Source organism: Callospermophilus lateralis, chromosome 5, assembly GCF_048772815.1.
Source record: "Callospermophilus lateralis isolate mCalLat2 chromosome 5, mCalLat2.hap1, whole genome shotgun sequence".
Taxonomy (NCBI): domain Eukaryota; kingdom Metazoa; phylum Chordata; class Mammalia; order Rodentia; family Sciuridae; genus Callospermophilus; species Callospermophilus lateralis.
The window spans coordinates 17,614,756-17,635,997 of NC_135309.1; the positions used below are offsets into that span (position 1 = coordinate 17,614,756).

General features: G+C 46.4%; 1 protein-coding gene across 1 annotated transcript in view; it reads left to right on the forward strand.

The window, feature by feature from the left end:
• The first annotated feature begins 6,142 nt into the window (after positions 1 to 6,142).
• Positions 6,143 to 21,242, forward strand: part of Slit3 (slit guidance ligand 3) — a 568,745-nt gene continuing 553,645 nt past the window's right edge. The window contains exon 1 of the mRNA XM_076855688.2: positions 6,143 to 6,744. Within this exon, the coding sequence (XP_076711803.2) occupies positions 6,548 to 6,744 (197 nt within the window). The 5' untranslated portion in view covers positions 6,143 to 6,547. The remainder of the gene's footprint in view (positions 6,745 to 21,242) is intronic.

Here is a 21,242-nt window from a genome sequence, read left to right on the forward strand (position 1 = left end):
CAAAGTTGATTTGAGGACACACTTCTGGTTCCTTCTGGGGATTCCAATCTGTATGACCTCTCAAGGTCAGGTTTTGCACACAGCCTCCAGTTTCTAAAGCACAGTGGCCAAACATTATGACAAATCAGAGGCCGAAAGTCTGTTTTCCATATTGGTTCTGAGGCCAAAAGAAATGTACCCCAAACTCTCTTCTGTCAAATTTTTCCCCAAGCCCTCTCCCCACCTCATACATGCTTCTGTTTCTATATCCTTGCCTTTGTTTCTGTGGATGCCAAGACCTTCTCTCTCTTCTCCCTCTTCCCTTCTCCTCCTTCTCCTCCTCCTCTTCCTCCTCCTCCTCCTCCTCCTTCTTCTTCTTCTCTCTCTCTCTCTCATCTCATATTGACCTCACCAAACCCCAGCATCTTCAGAAGCCAGACTGCATTCCTCAGTCCTTTCAATGCAACTCCCAGTGGTTTCTCTCCAGGTGTCTGTAGCACTTCCTTATCTGACCTACATCAGCTAGCATTTGATTATATACCACATATTTCTTCTTCTTGCATATATCTTACTTTGTCTTCCCAGTGGGTTTTTGGCAGCTGTGTCTACGTCTTCTCCTGGGAATATGTGCAGTTCTCAATGAATACTTGTTTCATTGCTATATTAAGCTGACTGCCACTCAGACCTGGGAAAAATTGGTCCAGTGCATTTTCTTACAGCACCTTAGGCTACATGGCTGAAAGACTGGCCACTCCTGCCTTGTTTTAGCCAGCTTTTTCATTGCTGTGACTAAAAAACCTGACAAGAATAATTTTAAAGGAGAAAAAGTTTATTGGGGGGCTCACCGTTTCAGAGGTCTCAGTCTATAGACAGCTGGCTCCATTCCTTGGGGCTCAAGGTAATGCAGAACATCAGGACAGAAGAGTGTGGCAGTGGGAAGTGGTTCACATGATCATCAGAAAGCAGAGAGTCCACTTGCCAGAGACAAAAATATATCCCCCAAAGGTCCACCTCCTCCAGCCATACCATACCTGCCTTCAGTTTTCCACTCAGTTAATTGCATCAGGGGATTAATTCAGTGATTGAGTTATGGCTCTTCTAACCCAATCATTTCTCCTCTAAACCTTCTTGCATTGTCTCACACATGAGCTTTTGGGGTATACCTCACTTCCAAATCAAAACACACCTGTTCCTCTTATGTAACCAATTTTTTAACCACAAAGGACAAGATTTTTTTTTCTTTAGTTCCTGTTGGTAAAATCCCAGAGAAGGATTTTGATGGTTTCCTTTCAGTCATGTTCCCACCCCTAGAAAGTCCCTGTATTAAGGGAGGCAAGATCATAAGAGAAGAAGAAAATCCCAACACCCAGTCACATGGTTTGGATGGGAGGTAGGCTCACACTTGTCTAATACAGGTGGATCTGGAGTTCAGAAGTTTTTAATTGTTCTATCTTTTCCTCTTGGATAGGTTATTGTGTTCTGGTTATTCATATTCATTCACCAAATATTTATCTATCTAGAGTATATCCTGCCCTTGGAAAGGTTCAGTAGACTAGCAGAGGAGATAGAGAGAAACACTTGAGTTTGGGAAAACCTAGTCCTCCAGGTCCAGCTGATGTAGCTTTCCCTCAATTTCTGCTCTTTAGGAATGACCTAGAAGTCACATACATGAATCATTTTCTCCCCCAGGAGGGTTTAACAGGAGTCATAGCCTCAATCTCTAAGTGGGTTGTTCACCTACTCCCCAGAGACCTGTCTGGGTGGTTCAATGAGATGGTATCAGTTGCAGGTCTCTGGAAGGAAATAGTTAATGATTCAAAGAAGCCAATGAGAAAAGTTTAGCAAAGGGACTGAAGGGAAGGTGAGATGGGATTAAGGAATCACCCAGGATGGGAACTGCATGAGGTTTAGTGATAATGGAAAATTATTTTGACTCCTACCCCTAAAGAGGACAGAAGATAGGAGTAGTTATTAAGGAGATGGACAGCTGGAGGAGAGGGCTGCTGAACATGAACTATAACTTTCAGCAGGGAAGGCAGCCACTGCCAAACTGCTGTTGTGTGGAGGAAGCACTGCTCTCTCCTCTGACTCCCTGAGTCAGTTCCCTCCTTTGGATCAGACCCAAGGGAGTGCAGGTGACATGGTCTGCAGAGACCAGCTTCCTGTGGAACAGAATTGCCTCTGACCATGGATCTAGGGTGGATCTGGAGAATCTTTTAGAGAATGACAAGCAGAGATGAGTAGTCTCAATGAGGTGGAAGTAGATATCAGAATGGAGAATGAGGAGGATGTGAGAGTGTGCAAGAATATTTCTGAAGAATATATGCCTCTCCTCTCCCCCCAAAGATTAAATAGCACTGAACACAATAAATAAACCTGTAACAGGAGAATGTCAAATAAGCTAGCTGACGGGGAAGGTCATTTGTACATTTATGCATTCATCAATCATCAAAGGTTTATTTGTACCTCTAGGCATTAAGCATGAAAAAAAATGGATTCTAGACATTTGAAAATTTTTATAATAAGATGTTGGGAAAATGGATTATACAGGGTCACTGTCTTCAAGAATCTAATTTTCTGGAGCAGCAAGGATTCCTGGAGGAATGACCGCAGAACTGATGGTGGGTAAGAGTCAGAAGGTTGGAGAGTGGAAAAGCACATTGTAGGAGAGGTATTGAGTGGGTGTGAGAGCACCAACAGATGAACTGGAAGAGGCAGGAATCTTTTCTAAAGTTCAAGATTGTATTGTCAGATCTGCTTTTAGAAAGATCCCTGGATCATCAGGGCAAAGATAGCTGGACAGAGCTAAAAAATTCAGATATGAAGTCAGAGATATAAATGTGGAGGCCAAGATGAGCAATAATTATTCATAAAATGGGGATATGAATGACAGCAAGAGAACCAAAGGCAAAGAGGGGCCAGTTTCAAGAGAGGGCCCAGGGGAAGAAGTCACAGGATGCAGGACCTAAATGGCTATGCTGTTAGGGAGGGGGGATGCTCTCCAGCTGTTTGCCTTCTTCACACCCCATCTGCTTTTTTAGCTAACAGAATCCAATTTTTCTTTGACAGCAGTACCGCTACCTGCACAACTGAATGTTGTGTCCATAGAAACTACCACCCACCTATTCTTATTTTCTCTGGCCAAAACTGATGGCATGACCCAAGCCAGGCCAGTGGATAGGTAGCTTCTTCCTGGGAATCTGGAAATCTGACTTAGATCTAGTCATTTGAAGCCTCCTTCAGTTTTTCCTGAGGTTCTGTATGCAACCTAAGGCCTTATTCAAAGTTCTTTTTTTTTTTTTTTTTTTTTTTTTTTTTGGTGGTGGTGGTGGGGTGGGGGTAGGGGATTGGCTTCAATGAGTTATAGTTGTTTTCTCTTGCTTACAACCAGAAAACCTCAACTGATAATGGTGGCCATGTGAATGGTGGTACCTCACACAGACAGACAAAAAACAGGTGGAGGGGAGAGTTTGTGATGGATTTTCATGGGTAAATGGGTGGTTAGTTTGCTTTTCAACAGCCTGTGGAAAATAAAAGAGAAAAATCCAAGAGCTGGCTGAGGAGCCCTTTGTGGGACTCTGAAAATCACACCACAGAGTATGAAGTTATCTTTGGCAGTTGGACATAGAAAGTTCTTCCCAAGAGCCTGACCTCTTTAGCATTTACCCAGACTTGTCCAGGAGAGCTAACTCTTCCACCAGGAGGCTGACACTCTCTGAAGATGCCCAGAATCAGGTTGGGGAGTGGACAGACCCCCATTCTCAGCACTGAGAACCCTAAGTCCTAGCCAGGGCTCTCTTAGTAATTAGCTGGGTGTTCTTTCAAACATGCCCACCTCTCCCTGAAACTCAGTTTTCTGAGGGTTGAATTATATTTGGGATTCTTAAAGTATGTTCCAAGAAAATTTTACGTTAACATGAAAAGGGAGCACATGTACTGAGAAACTGGCTTCAACAAACCTTAAACAGGTTTCCTACTATAGGACTTCTCAGGGTTTTAAACATACTCATCTGTGATGCAAATCTTTAAGAGGGGGACTTTGATCTTTGCCCAGGAAACCTCCACCCCCACCTCCACCATGAAAAGACATGTGGAACCCAAATCCGTAGCCATCAGAATATAAATGCTGTATAAATGCTGGACAAACAATCCATGATTCTGTGTAGCCAGGTGCTCGGTACATCTCCTGTCTTTCCCTCTTGGCCCTTCTTTAAAGATGACTGACTCTGAAGGACCCCTGTGATTTGTTCTGAACTGCTCCCAGGAAACAGCACATTCGAGTGCCTATGAAATCACTTAAAGATCAGGCTCATGAAATCCTCTAGCAACTTAAATGGAAACAGCCCCCCACTGTGCTGAGACCCAGGCCCAGCCTGAAGGGGGTTGACAAACATGCTCTAGCATGCATGCATTTGCGAAAACAAAGAAAAACCAACCCTTTTCTGCTCCAGACAGTCTGAGATGCTTTTGTGCCCTTGGGCTCTTGCCCGGATCTCTCATCTGCCTCAGTCCTGGTACTAAATTGGTTCAAGGTTTGGAGGAAAGCTTCAGAGGAAAGGGGAAAAGGATGTTTAGAGTTCTTAAAGGCTGAAGTCACCCTAAGGACCAGAGCCTAGACCCTCTCTGGCCACCAGAGGGCGATGGCAACAGCATGTGGGCAGAAAGAAACTGTTCCCAAGAATAACAGCAGTTAAACTACACCTAATATGTTAATGAATATCATAGGGACTGGAGTGCTTATGGGAGTATGTGCACATGCGTGTATGTATATTTGGGTGCCTGGAGCTAAGACTCTGAAAATCTGCTAAGTATAATAAAATCTGCACCTCTACTATATATTTACAGGATGTAGTCAAGTAGTTGGAAGTTTCCTTGAAGGAAAATGAGGAAGAAGGAATCAGAATACCATTCATATGAAAAAAAAAAAGGAGGGGCCCTCAGGAGCACAGTTGCTGCCCTTGTGTGTGTGAGTGTATGTGCAAACACACAAGTGCACATGTGTATATGTTGTGAATGTGAGTGGGTGTGTTTGAAAGTGTGACTGTGTGTGTGTGACTGTGTACTCAGGGCTCATTCAGACTTTTCCAGTGTGAGTGGACCTCAACGAAGTCTGGGCAATACTTCCTCAAGTTCCTGCCCTTTCCCTTCAAACAAACAAACAAAATCATTCCTGCAAGTATTTATGGAGCCTCTAACGCGCCCCTCCCCAGCGGCATCTGGAAAAGCTCAGACCGCGCCAATTTAGAGCGGGCACGGGAAGAATGAAGGCAAGGCTTCAGGGGAGACGAGATGGATGTCCAGCATGCGAACGACTCTTGCAAAAACACTTTCCTTTCTTTAATGCTCTAGGCAACTCGGAGCTGGGTCCAGACTGGGCTGTGGCCACCTGATTTGAGGAAACAAAGGGTCACGGATTACGCGATTGGCCCAGAGTCACCGGACAGGAGGCAGATGCTCCAAGGACTCTGAACCTGCTATTGTCAATTCAGGGGTCCAAGTCCCGCCCTCACCACTCTCAGCAGCATACTAGGCATTAGTTGGGTCTGGGCAAGGCAGGACAGGCCTCTTCCGCGTTTTCCAGCAGCGACCTCAACAACAGGGACCACCACTTTTAGTAACACATGTGATTGTGCAGTGTCAATAAGTCCTGTAGGTAGCAGTTGAATCTTTGCCAAGAGTACTGGGTGAAGTGGGGACGAAACTTTCGTGGGGGAGGTGTCAGGATTTTAGCTACGCTAGTGGTATGACCTTGGGAAATCACTTCTCTGAGCTTTGAATTTTTATTGGTAAAACGAGGGTGTTCAGAAGCCCCCTTTCGAGGCTGTGCTGGGATTTAGTGTCCAGCTCACTGCTAGAACAACAAAAACAACAACAACAAAAAGAGCTACCAGCCCTATGGTCCTTGGTTCCTAAGGGGGAATGAGTTTCAATGTTTCTTTCCCGGGGCCGAGCCCCTTTCCTTCCTCGGTTCCTTCCCTCCAGCTCCTCTGCTGCCTCCTCCCTCCTGGCTCTGGGTCGCTCCAGCAAAGTTCCCAACTTAGTCGACATGACGCGCGGCGCAGCCAATGGGAGGCGGAGCTGGCATTTTGGGGGGGCAGGAGGGTGGGCCCCGCGTCTCGGGTGTCTGCCCTGCTCAGTGAATGAAGAGAGCGAACGCCGGCCAGCTCGACTGGCCGCCCCGTACCCCGGCCGACGCCGCCGCCGCACGCCGGAGCCCAGCCCCGAGCCAACCTCCCCGGGCGCCGTGCCCCACCGCGCTCATCCCAGCTCCCCGACCCAGCGCGCAGCCCGAAGGGCCGGCACGCGGGCCAAAGGACGCCCGGCACCTGGGCACTTGGAGCGATGTGCAGCGGGGCAGCTCTAGCCCCTCCGATGGAGCTGCTGCCGCCGCCGCCCGGCGCGCCCTGCTCCTCCCGCGCCCCGTGCGCCTGAGCGCCGCGCTCGCCCCTCCTCCGCGCCAACTCCACCGCCCGCTCCCAGGCCGCCCGCGCTCCCCGCGCGCCTGCTCGCGCTCCCCGCGTCCTGCCCCACCGAGGCAGCCTCCTTTGGGAGCGGGCCCCTGCGCACCATGGCCCCCGGGCGCTCAGGGGCCGGCGCCGCCGTGCGCGCCCGCCTGGCGCTGGCCCTGGCGCTGGCGAGCGTCCTGAGCTGGCCCCTAGCCGTCGCCTGCCCCACCAAGTGTACCTGCTCCGCCGCCAGCGTGGACTGCCACGGGCTGGGCCTCCGAGCGGTTCCCCGGGGCATCCCCCGCAACGCCGAGCGCCTGTGAGTACCCCGTCCCGCCCCGCACGGGCCACCCACCTGGGTAACACAGAGGGGCCCTTGGGCGCTTGATCCTGCCTTTTCCCCTCTGCCGCGCTGGATGCAAGTCTGTTTTCCCTGACTCCTTAATCAGATGCCTCGTTCTCTGCGTTGGGGGGCTGTGGCTTGGGGCAGGTGTGGAGAGAGAAGTCTCAAAGCCCCCAAGATGGGCAGAGAGCGATGCATCTCCGGGAGTGAGGGCCCCAGAGGCAGGGCCCTCTGACAGCTTGCGAGAAGGACGCTGACACAAGGCGAGGGAAGGAGAGAACATTGCAGTCTGGAGATCTTGGGGTGGTGTAAGGGGTCCCTCGCTCCTTACAGAGCGGGGCTAAGGAGAAAGCTTTAGTGATGGGGCGTCAGGACGCGGAGACGTTGGAGAGGGCCCCAAGATTGTGACCGGTTTGGAGACCAAAATGGGCCAGCTGCTCGCTGGCTGCCCTTGCAAGGAAAGTTGAGTGTGTATGAAGGTCTAACTTCTGAAGAACCGGACGGATTCAGAGTGGGTGATCGCAAAACCCGCCCTGTTGGAGTGCAGCCTCGGAGATGCCAAGTTGCAGCCCTGGTGAATTTTTTATGGCTAGGTTATAAATGCCTCCCCAAACGGGCCGGAGAATGGAAATGCTGACAGCCCTTTAAATGAGACCGAGCGCTATAATCTTACAAACCGCACTCAGCTTCGGATCCTGGGCTTGGCAGCTAGTGGAGAGGAGCTTGGAGAGGGGGGTGGATTGACCCTCGTTTTAACCCCAATTGTGCAACCAAATATTTACTTTTCATATGTCAACGTTTTGGAAACATTTATCATTTTGATCCTCAGACCAAATTCAAAACTTGGACTCCAGGGTGGGCTCCTCTTAGTCCACATTTGGGGGTGGGGTGGGGAAGGAGGGAGAAATGGGAGGGAGTGGGAGTCGGCCTGGGAACCCAGCTGAGGAGTGGGTGAGGGTTTGCCCTAGAATGGCAGACTCCCTGGATGGATGGCTCTTCCTCCGGTCTCCTCCACGTGTCTTAGGGGTGGGCCATTGAGCTTCCCTCTGGCTCTTGACTGGGCTGGAAGGGACTGGAGATGGGATGAACTGCCCCGGAATGTTTATTCCTGTTAGTCACCTCCTATCACCCCACCTCCTTCTCTCTTCCACTTTTTGTGTCACTCTGGGCAAAAACTCAATAGAAATGACTTTCTTGTTCCTAGTGCTTTCCTTTGGTTTGAAATATTATTTTTCAAGTGTAAGGATTGTTCTGTTGGGTTGAAACATACAATCCTAGAGGGCTAGAGCTGAGTCTTCATTAACATTTAGAAAATCAGGCCTGGAAATGTGAAATGACTTGCCCAGGGAAACACAGCAAGTTGATGGCCATAAGAGGGTCAGAATCCAGGTTTATGCTCCTTTGTTCAGATATTATAATAGACCATATCAATGAAAAACTCGTTTTAGTGATATTTTTATGGCATGAGTTAGTGAAGTAATAACTATAGTTCACATTCAGGAGCACTTCTTCTGCCTCCATTTGCGTATGTGTATTATGTCCTTGAATCTCTACAACAAACAGTGCTCTTAGTTACACAGGTAGTGCTTATTACTCCATTTTACACTCTAGCCATCTTGTCGGTTATTCCAGGTTGCATAGCTAAAGTATTTTGAGTCCAAGCCTGTCTGGCTCCCGAGCCCACAGCCCTTACCAGTCTGCTGACTCCTGGAACCTGGCTCCATTTAGGCCAAGATTTATCTGCACATACACAGTCCTGGGAGGGTCTAGGCTGGGCTTGCATCTTAGAAGAAGCTGCTGCCGCTGCTGCTTCCATATATCTTAAAAACACTCAGCTCATCCTGACATTCGCTGTCCGGCTTGGGTTCTTGAGACTGCGCCTCCCCCGTCTTCACAATCATGTGGCATGTTTGGCAAACTGAGGAAAGTGGGCCCCTCTCCTTCTGGTGTGTAGGAAGTTTTCAGAATCTACAGGCATGGCACCACAGCTAGGGTGCCATCCAGCCACCTCTGCCAGGAGATCCAGGCAGCTCAGAGCAGCCCATCTGCTCCACAACTGGAGAAACAGTGAAGACAGCATTCCCAGGGGCCTGCTGTCACAGTTGGTCATTGACAGGCACTGGCAGAAAGTAGGAGATGCTTGAAGATACCTGCATCTCATCTGGCTCAGTTCTGGTCACTGGTGACACTTTGGCTACTGTACAAGGAGGTAGTGGAGCTGCCAAGGCTGGTCTGTTATCTGGTCTTTTTCCTTCTTAGAATTGGGAGGCAGCCTTTAGGATCAAGCTAGATCAGGGTCAGCCCTTCAACAGCCCTTCACTCTCAACCCCATCTCAGTGAGTTCAGACACAGCGTTCCATTCTGCATACACTTGAGGGCTGTTTAATTCTAGAGATATGTTGAGGACTTCTTCAGAGAGGACTTTCTCATTCATTCTTCCCTTCATTCATTCACCAAACGTGTCTTGAGCTTCTGCTGCATTCCAGTAACTGTCGGAAAACCACTGCATATACAGAAGGAAGCCAGCCCTGCAACTTAAAGAATGTAAGCAAAGGGTGGAGGAAGGAAACTTCCTTAGATGAGCCTTTTAAATTTCTCAGGGCTCATTTTGTCAGGGGTACCAATTTTGCCAGCACAGCCAGTGGATGCTCTGGACCTTCTGAAAATCTAGTGTGCTGATTTCACATGTTGAAATTGTACTTTCAAACAAAGAAGAGGCATTTCCTCATTCTCCATTCCTGCTGTCCTGCCTCCCAGAGAGCCTTTTATGAAGAGGTATGTGTGTGTGGTTGTTTCCCTGGATTCTTTTGACTTTCAGAAACCTTGTGGTATGACATTAGAGAAAACCTGAGTGGGGTGAGTCTCCACTTGGACTTAGTTTTATGCCTGGCATGGGGCCTGAGTGGTTCCTAGTTCAGCTGGTATTAGAGTTGGGGATCTGTGTTCCATAATGTTAGCATATCACATGGAAAAGGAACTGTGTCTTTATAGACTACTGATGATTTTATTTTTCCTCCTCCATGAGGAGGTGACACCCACAAAAAAGCTAAATAAACAGAGTGGAGAATTCAGTGTCATTTGTTGTCTGTGCAGCAAAGACAGAGGCTCTGAGAGGGGAGGGAGAGTCCATGGCAGTGCCTGAAACAAAACATTTACCACGGAGCACAGAGCAAACAGATGTTGCGTTTACCCTTCTGAGTACAAATGGAGCCTACAGATGTAATTCTTCTACAACCACAATGTCAGCCTGGAAACAGAGGCCGCACATGAAAATGAGCTCTCACGCAGGGCCCCATCTCCCTATCCTGCCTCTGGGCAGAGGCCCACTTCTCACCCACGGCGAGGTGGTGGCCTCAGCAGTGGAGTTGGGGCAAGAGTGGACATCTTTGGTTTTTCGCTTGGCTCCAGAACATGCTGGAGACTGCTGTATTTAAATAAACATTTCCTGTTTGCGAAGGAGAACGGCGAGAGGCTGAAACGTGAGAATGTGGTAACTTAATTTTCTCCATCACTCCAGATGACGGGGAACTTTGCTGGTGGTTGGGTCCAATAAAAACCGACACCGTGTCATAGGCTTTCCCTCACTTGACCACAGAGGTCCAGAGGTCAAGTGGGAGACTTTCCAAGATGCTCAACAGCCAAGCCCTGTGTTCTGACACTTACAGGCCTCAGGGCCAGCTCAGGGGACCAGGGACAAGCTGGTGAATCATGGAGCCTCTCTGGGTCAACTGTGATGTGGACTTTAGGGAAGCGCAGTGTTCTCCTGGATGGCTTACTGAGCAGCACATACACCTGCTTCCAGGGTGCTAGGCAATTTTTGGAAGAGATTGCTGCACCTCTCTGGGTTCTTTCAATGATTATTCCTTCTATCTTTCCCCAAATACCCCCTTTTATTGATTTCCTATGTCTGCCTTTCATTTTCCTGAAAGTAGAATTCCAGTTTAGTCTTACTGATTTTCCAGATATAACCCACCAGTGAGCTGTCAGAACCTTCTTCCTCAGTGCCTAGAACAATATCTAGCATTTAGTAAGTTTTCAACAAAAATGTGTTGAATGAAGGGCTTATAAGCCTTGAAAATACAAATATTTTATAGGTATTAAAGGGAGAGGTGGGCAGTTACAGATTTGCATTTTAATGAATGGTTAAGGGTGACTTACTGGTAACCAATTACCTGAGATAGTAAGGTTATCTAAAATTTGGATTTCATGAACTAAAATCATTGCCTTACTAGCATAACCAAAGAAAGACTCCTACTGAGTGATGCTCTCTGCAGTCTGGTTGCCAGGCGTTGCTTAGCAACCTTGCAAAACTCCTACTGTGCACATGCCCATGAAAAAGCACAGGCTATCCTGAACACTTAACCAGGAGACTTTCTAATCAGGGCTTTCTGAGCATCACCCTGTGCTCTTCTCAGGTTCTGATTGCTGCTCTTGTATTAATTGATATGTATTGGTAGGATCATTATTGAGTTTTGCTTTTGCAGATCATCTGGGTTTTCTATTACTGCTTTTTTTTTTTTTTTTTTGCATTGCATTCCATTTCCATTGTTATTTCGTTTGTCTCCAGATCTGTTTGTTGTCACTGAGTTCTCTTCCCCCTCAAAAGTGAAAATGAAAGCAGCTCAGGACTGTGGGACCCTTTGCCTGGACTCTAAGAAGGGCCAGCGTTCAAAGCCCTGCGTAGGTAGTCTGGGCCTGGTCCCCGTAGGCAGCCTACTTTGGGTTTGAATTCCGGCTCTGCTGGCACAGCTCTGTGTGTTACTGCATTGCTCTGGATTGCAGTCTATTTAATCCCTTAGTGCCTCAACTCCACACCTGTAATGCAGGGCAGATCAGCATGTAGGGGTGTTGTGGATGTAGCCTGAGGCAATCCAGGCAGAGCACTCTGCACGGTGCCTGCCACACTGTTGGCTTGTCATGGTCGCTGTGATTGTTTATCCAACTCTGAAGCATGTATCAGAAACATTCCTATTTGGAAACATTAAAGGGTATTGTGTATAGGAAACACTTAACCCAGTGCCTGGCACATAAGAGCATGCCACAAACTACTAGTGATAGTGGCCACGGTTGTTATTTCTGTTTGTTCCTCTCAGGCCCTGTCCAGCAGGATGGCTTGAGATGTCCACTCTAGAGTTTGCTCCAGATCCTGTGGAGGCAGGTTCCTTATCTGCATGTTAGCTGTGCCTGGCACCCTCTTGCCTAGTCTCCTTGTTCTCCCTCTCTCCTCTCAGGCCTGATCTGCAATTAAGCCCAGGTTGGCCTCTGTTCCATAAAAAGGGGATTACGGTTCAAGTGGTTTATATCTTTTCCATGGGTGTGCTGCTTTGTGGTCTATTTAAATAAGGAATGCATTTTATTTACTTATTTTTGGGTGGTGGATTTTCATGGGGAATTTTTGGCCTCAACTTTTTTCTTTCAATGATCATTCCTTCTATCTTTCCCCAAATGCCTCCTTTTACTGATTTCCTATGTCTGCCTCCCTTACAGCTTTTACTTGAAACAGCTGTATTTACTAGCATGCTCCACCCTCATTATGAAAGTGGTCTTAACCCTTTTTAGAATTGCTGAAAAGAAGGAAAACAAGAGATGGGCCCAGTGGCAGCTCCAGAGGCAGCTCTGGACCACCGGTGATCCTGAATGGGTGGATGCGGAGGGTACCCCTGCTGTGTGGCACACCATGCTGATTTCCTAAGACTCTCCCTCACTCAAGGCACCCCATCCTTGGGTTTAATCAGCTCCACACAGGTGGGGAGCTCATACTAGGAGCCCTGTGCTATGTTCTGCAGATCTGGATAGTGTTTTGTTACTGCTGGGCTACTGACAGGCTGCAGCATCCCCTGCTCCTGAGGCCTTCAGTGTTGGAGTACTGTGTTAGATACAGTGATTCCTGGGAAAAACTGGCCAAGAAGTATAATTACAGGTCTTCAATCTCAAGGAGACGGTGGTGGGAAGAGGAATGATCTTTGTGGGTGAAAGTAAACAAGGCTCAAATCCTCATTCTGCCACCTGCAAGTTGGGTGACTTCAGTTTCCTCATTGTAAAATGGGAATAATAATAATGGCCCCTTCATAAGATGCTGAATTGGATTAACTTATGTGAACTTCCTGGGGTACTGGACATCTACCATAAATTTTCCTTTCATTATCATAATTCTCACGGACTGTACTCCTCCTTCAAGACCATGCTTGGTATGAAGCCTGATTTGGAAAAATATTGATTGCCAGATTCACAAGGGGTCCTCCTGCCCAAGTTCCAACCCTATAAAGATTGGTTTTCCATCAGCGTAATAACGGGGAAACTGGCCAGTGTCCCTTGCTCAATTATGTCTAGTGATGAAGAACTCGATTCTTCCAACAGCAATTTATTTCATTTGTAAAAATAGTCCTTGTAAGAAAATTTTCTTGGTGTGGGGGCTGAATTTCTCTCCCATTGATTGTTACTACACAGAGCAAATATCATCATTTTCCAAATGATAGGTTTTCAGAATTCTTATTGCTGCTGTTGTGTTTCTCACCACCCACTTACTGGAGTCTTTTCCTTCCTTCCATAAACTTTTATAATTACTTCAGCTATTCCGTATGTGTTAGAGTTTTTGGGATAGGCCCTGTCCCCCAGTCCCAGTTCTCTTCCTCGAAACAGATTCCAGTCTTTTATTGATTGATTGATTGATTTTTAATTTAACTTTTTTCCCCTGTGGTGCTAGGAGTGGAACTCGGGGCCTTGTGCATGCTAGGAAAGCGTTTTACTACTGAGCCACATTTCCAGCTCTCCAGTCTTCTTTGATTTTGAAAGTTGAGTGTCCATCATCTAAAATTCCCAGAACCAGAGTATTTCTGATTTCAGATGATTTTCGGATTTGGGAATATTTGTACATAGGTAGTGAAATATCTTGGGAATGGGCCCCAAGTCTAAACACAGAATCCATTCATGTTTCACATACACCTTATACACATAGCCTGAAGGTAATTTTATACAGCATCTTTGTGCATGAAACAAAGTTTTATTGTGTGGAATTTTCCACTTGTGGCATCATGTCCTGCTCAAAATGTTTCAGATTGAGAAGCATTTCAGATTTTGGATTTTCAGATTATGGATGTTCAGGGTGTATTAATTAGAGGATACCTTCTTCACCCTGAATGCCTTATTTGACTCCTCTTAGTGCATTCTGAAGTGGCCTTTTCATTCTGAACAGCCGCAGCCCTGGGCTTGCTCATTCTGACTAGACCCAATTCCTGCCTCCTCGGCAACTCCCCGGTCTTCGCTGCTCTTATCTTACAGTCCCCCTGTACCTGTGCAGTTGACTTTTTGAAGTCTAAGCATAACACTTAGTATTTATCCTAATTAACTCTGGCAAATCATTTCAGGGACATTTCCTATTTTGATTCCTTCTCTAGCAAATGCCCTACTCCTTTCCCTGTCTCCCACTATTTATTTCCTCTGCAATTTTAGTGAACTTGCTCTGTGGGATATTTCTTCAAGTTGCCAGTATAATTAACAGAGTCCTCTCTGTTTCTTTTATTCCCCCCCCCCCAAAGTCTTTCTTGGGTTGGGTATTGGTTTGTCCTGCCCCTTCTGACTGTAGTGGATAGGAATCTTGAGGACTCATTAGCATTTCTTTCCCTGGAGTTCTGTTGTTCATATTTTCTTTGGAGTAATTTCCAATTAACGATTTATTCTGCAGTTCGATGAATTTTCTCTAAACTCTTGGTTTCTCATGGAATATTCTCTAACTGGTTCTCCTGAGAACTCCATTCATGCCTTCTGAGGGCTGTATCCAAGGACCTCCTTGCACTAAGCCCCAGCTCCTAAAGGTTCCCCTACCTCCCAGCATTGCTATGTTGGGGACCAGGCTTCTAGTACCTGGACCTCTGGGGGACACTCAAACCATATCCAATCCATAGCAAGGGCTACCCCCTTCTCCAAAACACAGTTCTGATGGGCCTCTTTGGTATTTTTCCTCTTAAGCATCTTCTCAAGTTTTGATGGAGATGAGCTTCCTTTCTAGGTAAATGTCCCACTTACTTTCTCTTAGCCATGATCTCTGGCTCCTTCAGTCTGGCGTCAGGTCCTGTTAGAACAGGATGTACATGAAATTCGTCCTGGCAGGAGCAAAGTGTGACTTCACTTGTGGCCTTATCACTGCTTGTGTGGGCTCAGTCTTTTCTCTTGCTTGAAATACCAGACTGGGTTCCTGACCCCAGATTCATTCCCCACTTTGGCAGCAGTGTGTGTTGTGGTTCCTGAAAGTCTGTCAGCATGTCTCACCACCCACCTTGTCTCCCTCCTGAGTTGTTTTGCACACCCTCAGCTCTAGTGGTGGACCTGCTTGCTCTTTGCTCCTTTGCTCTATAGAATGAGTACATTCCCCAACCCAGTCCTTCTTCTTAGTATGGAGTTCATGGTCCTCAGTTCATATGAAGGTTTTAACTTGACCATGGATTTGCAAATGTGTTCACCTCTCTTTTTGAACTTAAACAGCTCCTTCTTCCTGCCTTAGCCCTTCTGTCCTGGCTTCTTGCCTTCTCCTGGAACTGATACCAAATATGGACCATTGCCATTGGAGCTCCAGTTCCCGAGACCAGATTTCAGGAGATCTTCATGGCTTGGACCTTCACTAGAGACTAATGATATACAACTACCTCATGGATCTGTCCTGAAAAAAACCCTTAGACTTCATCTTCATGGCCATCCAAAGTCTTTGATCATGTTCACAGAGTATATTGGGGTGCTGCAATATTAGAATCTCTAAGTGATGAATTCCTTAGACATTCTTCTCAGCTCTTTATCCAAACCAAGAATAGAGCAGATTATTCTGTCACAGAAAAGCACAGCAGTGAAGATTTCACTGAAGAACAGTCCTGCTCAGAAATATGTTGCACAAGTTTCTGACATTTTTTTTCTCCTCTCCATGTCTGCCCAGTTCGAGAATGCAGGTAGAAAGTGTCCTGCATATGGTTTTTCCACGCAATGTTAGTGAGAGGCCAGTGGGGAGTACAGTTGAGGATGCAGCATTAAATGAATAAAGACACCCAGGCTGAGTGTTGGTGTCCATCATTTTCTAAGTGCAGGACCCATATGTGCCTTACACATCTCTACCACCTCATCGGTAATCTTTGGAATGGGAGGAATAACACTTATCTCAAGGGGTTGATGCAAGGTTGAACTGAAATCAGATATCCCCAAGCATCTCTTAAGTTCAGTGTTATGTGAGTATGTGAAAGAGTCCACCCACATATCTGACCAGAACCACTGAATCCTGTATCTTCAAAATGATCAAGGTATATTTTAGAGTCTTTCATTCATAGATAAGTGAGGAAACTTAGGGATCTTAATAACCTTCCTCAGATCACCCATGTCTTCCAACTCTGGTCTTGGTTAAGTTTTTTCACTTAACCAAACGCATCTTTTACAAATGCAACTGTAGCCTCTCACCAGCCATGTAGAAATCCAAGCAGGTAGGACACAGAGGACTGTTTGCCTCAATGGGTGATTAATAAGTGCAATGGGTGAGATTATAGGACCAAACAGGGAGTACACGTAGAATGGAGTCATTTCTAGGAGCCTCTGGTTGATTGTCTGCTATGATGAATAAAGCCCACGATGTTCTGGTTATGTCTTCATAACCAGAACAGTTCAAAACAACACAAAAATCAGCTAGGACCATCCCTTTTCATCATATGGCTGCCAAAGCAAGTTACCAGGCTAGGCTCGTGGGGAGATTGATGGGTAGGGGAGGTGCTGGGACAGCGAAGGGTGAACCCTGAACCTTCAGGAATCGCTGGCGAATGCAAGTGGCACTCATCCCTCTTGGTGTGGACAAATATGTAGAAAAAGTCACACATCATAAAAAACAGTACAAGTGGAATTAGAAAAAACTCATGGGGAAAATATTAATCTGAGAACAATTGTATCCAAGAAAGCTCTCAGGAATGCCTCCGCAGCTTGCTGGCAAACAACGCGCGTTCTGCATTTTATTAGAGTCCTGACTGCGTAGAACACTGACCTTATTTGAGAGGCATTTCATAAACACTGACATAGGGCGCAGCCCCGTTTGAGGCCACAAGGAGACACGGGGCCTCCTTTAGGAAGCCAGCGTGCCCTCCCCTTTTGGGTCACAGCTGAACCTCGAGCTGGACCTTGTTTTCTTGGCCTGCTGATTCCATTAGGGTCCTCTCTTGGGTTGAACTAAACAGGAAGGAATTTTCCCTGGGGAAACAAGGGAGTGGGCTTCGGGATGAAATTTGTCCTTTGGGCAGTTTTGCCTAAGAGCCTGGTAGGCCAGGGGGAGACTTGGCTCCAAGGCGAGGACTGGAGAACCTTCACGTAGCCCAGGGAATTTCTCTTAGGAGATCTCAACTGGTGCCCAGAACCTAGCACGAGAGTGTGTCAGATGGTGGTTCTTGGACACCTGGTCCTGGAGGGCGGAAGGCCAGTGGCTTGTAATCGCCATGGAAGATGTATCCACTCTATTTTTCCTGCTAAAGCTGGTACTTCCCTCCCCATCTGCTGCCAGCTTATGAGTTCTAAATTGCTGCCACAGAACTGGGTCTGCTCCTCCCTGTCTTGTCTCCTTCCCGCTTCAAAATATTTTCGGGCCTTTGGGTAGCCCTGGGATCATCTGGTCCACCCCTACCTACTGACCTCAGCTCACCTCCAAGGAGAGATGTCCTGGAGAGGAGCCAGGAGGATCTGCAGCTCTTGTCTCCCTAGATTTGTTTTCATGAGAAGGTTCCTGGCTTCCATATCAAAATTTGGGCTTTAGTCAAGATCACTCAGGAAGCCTCTATTCATCTGGGAAGCCAGGGAGACAGAAGAAGGACCAAATCTAGTATAGAAAGAGGTGGTAATGCAGAACCAGGCAGAGAAGCACCAGATGGGTGACTTGGGGTCACAGATCATGTTCTAAGGGCTCTCAGCACCAAGGCTCTAGCTCCTTTAGGGTCCAGAGAAGGAAGATCCCAGATGAGGAACAAAGTGAGAAGCAGTGGGAACCAGGCCTGGAGCAGGAATCCAAACAGGAGGCCAGTTGCTTCATGGGAGCCTTTACTGATTCTAGCTCTCCGTTCCACCCCCTCCTAATTACTTTATACCACAAGATGGTAACCAATCTGCTCTGTTTACTTGGTTGAGGCATACATTTTAATACTTTCTGAAACGTTTCCCATAAGCTCCTCCCTGCCATGTGCCCTCCTTGTACAGTCTAGAAATGCTGCAGAGACCTAACTCTCTGGGTTCTTTCCCGACTCGAGCAGCATGCTGATGGAGTCACAGTCAGCCAGGAAGCTCTCTCTCCTCCCATCTTTAAAACAAGAAACATCTCTTTCCAAGAGAACTGAGCTACGGTTTTCTTTGTGTGTTGCTAACGAACAAAGAGGCCTTCGTTGCAAAACAGCATTTCACAAGCAGAGCAGGGTGATAGCACCTCTTGCCAGATGTGACTGTGTGTAGTTGTGTGGGGGGAAGCAGCTTTGTCAAGAGGAGGGCTGAGGGAGGCAGATCTGGGAATTTTTAGCAACAGCAGGCAGCGTGGTAGAGTGGAAAGAATGCTTGCCTGGGAATTGGGCGACCTGGCTATGCCTCTGACTCACTGTGTGACCTTGGACAAGTCACTTGGCCTCTCAGGGCCTCAGTTTCTTCATATTTAAAAGTGATGATGGAAGTCGACTGGATGATGTCCAAGGACCCTTTCAGCCCTATGCATCTTCGCTTCTGGGGACTGAGATTTGGGATTTAGACCTGAGCCAACATCCAGCTAACCCAAGGGACTTCCTAGAAGAAGAGAGAGGGGCCAGGACAGCTGCTTCAGGGAGTGGCTAGTCCTTGATTAAGGCTCAAATAATTAGCTCAGCTTCACAGTAAGCCTTCTGAAATTAAGAAAGAAAAAGATGTTTAGTTTCAAAAATAGCAGTCAATGTTTCTTGAAACTGATTGGTTTGGGGTTTGTAGAATTTACACAAAGGCATAATTTTTCTTTCCTCTGTAGCACAGTGGAAAGTGTTGGCTTTGTGTTGGCATGGCCTGGATTTGAATGCTCTTGGTAGCCAAGTAACCCTGACATGCTCCTGCACAGTGACCTGTTCCCCGGGTTGTGAGAGGATCAGATGAAGCACTGATGCCAGCCTAGAGGACCATGTCTGGCATGAGATAACCCTTCAGAGCCATTATTTTACCTTGTGCTGCTTACAAATTACCTCAAAATTTAGTATTGGAAAGCAATAAGCATTATGTTGTCCTCAGTGATTCTCTGAGCTAGGGGGGTGACTGTTGCTCAGTAGGGCTGGCTTGTCTCTGCTTCATGATAGCTTAAGTTCAGCTCAGGGTCTGGAATGACCAGGGAGACTTGAAGGCTGGGTTCTATCATTCACACAGGCTGTTAGCGCAACATGGATGGCATTGAGACTCTGATGGCTGGAAGGCTGAGATGGCTGGAGGTATTGACCAGAGTGCCCCTGCAGGTGACCTGTCTGGGTGGCTTGAGCTTCCTCACAACATGGCACTTCCAAACAATCCTACTTTTTACTTGGAGGCCCAGGACCTCAAGAAGTGTGCAGTGATGACTCAGGACAATTCACAGTGTGCTCATCTTTTTATAATTTAGCCTTAGAATATAGATTCAAGAGGGGCCCAACTCTCCAGGAAAAAAAGTCTTTCCATAGCAGCCATTTCATGACTATGTTTTAAAAACTAATTGTCTGTGTTATTTTCTGTACCTTAGAATCTAATATCTTAACTAGATTGGAAGCTTCTTGAGGGCATGAACTGTGCATTTTTACACAGAAGCTTTGTACAATGTTGGCAGACATAAGATGAAATCAACACTTTTTAAAAAATCAAACTAAGTTTCCCAGGCAACAAGTTTAATGGAAAGACCCCAAACTTTAGCACCAAAGATATCTGGATTCAAAAATCTGAATTAAAAATATTAATTAAAAATAATGCCCTTCATTAAATTACTTGTTTTTCTTATCTAAAAAAATACTTCTGGAGACAGTAATATCTAATAAAAGAATTAAGGATAACAGATGCAAAATACTCAACACACAGTTGATGCTTTAACTAAATATGGGATACTGGAAACCTGTGGAATTGTGGCAAATGCACAGTTGCTTAAGTCAGACATATCTGATTTCACATGCCATTGCTTCTGGCATGGCTGTGGATAGGTCCCCTCATTTCTTTGAGTTTTGGGATCTTCAACTGTAAAATGGGTATCAGAGTAAGTACCTCTCAGGGTTACTGTGAACATGAGGAATATGTGATGTAAGTCTTCTAGCTCAGAACTTGACTTGTCAGAGGAACTTACTACCTGTAAACTGAATAGTGACAATTAATTGTTGTTCTTTAGTTTGTATATTGATTTGTCCATGGATTTATACATTGAAAAATTATTTCTGTAATGCTAATAACTTACAGTGATCCCATTGCTCAGGACCCTGAATGACGGGATCTGTGGATGCCCAGATCTGGAAGATCCCTTGTGGGGTAGAGAATAGCGTCTTGTGAAGGAGGGTGACTTCCAGGCAAGCCCAGGACAGTGCTGTATTTTAACACACCTGCATTTTGACTCTTGGCCCCAGAATGCCCCTGGCTTCTATCAGTATTACTTACCCTCTTTGGTCAGAGATGCACGTGTATCTTTACTGAACATGCAAAGTTCCTGTTTCTTACTACTGCCTCATGAGGGAAAGTATGGCAGCTCTCATTTTGGTTTTGTTTTTTATGGTGACTTTATTTATTTATTTATTGGCATTATTTCCTTGCCTCACATCTGGCAAAATGTACCAGCTTGCCTGTTTGATGATAAGTCAGGACACTGGGTTTAACTTTTCTAGGTAGTCCCTGGGACTTATGCAACCTGTGTTGAGAGGCATTGTATGGGAATGCCTCCATTTCTTTCATAAAATTATCCAAGAGCCCCAATCTAAATGTCCTTTATTTTCTTGAATCTAGATAATCTGATAAAATATTTTGACCTCATCCTTAGAAAAATGCACAAGCACTGTATTTTGCAAATGGCTTTGAGGCCATTATGGCCACTTCCCCAGGTGGTGTATTTCCACTGAGTGACCTTGTCTGTCTCAGTGATTCTGATCGCATGGGCTTCTGGGGTTTTGTGAGTGCTTCTTGGGGATCATCAGGTACCTGTAAAACTGCTTTGAGTCTTCCATTTTTTATGTTCTTCCGTCTCCTCCCTGTAGAAGAAGTGTGCTATCTGGGATGGATTCTTTCCTTCTCTCTTCCTAGCAGCTGTCCTTCCTAGATGATGGGAATTCCACCTTCTGTGTCCATAGGATACATTCCCCAGGGTCTGTGAGCAAAGGTCTCACTCCTTCCTAGTTAAGAGGAAAATGAACCTTCTAAAGGCACCCAGCTGGAGAATGGGAAATCTGCCATTAGAATGGAAGCATCCCATTGACCTGATGTGGGAGCTAATGACCCATGTCATGTCAACAGGATGCTTCCATTCTAAGCTG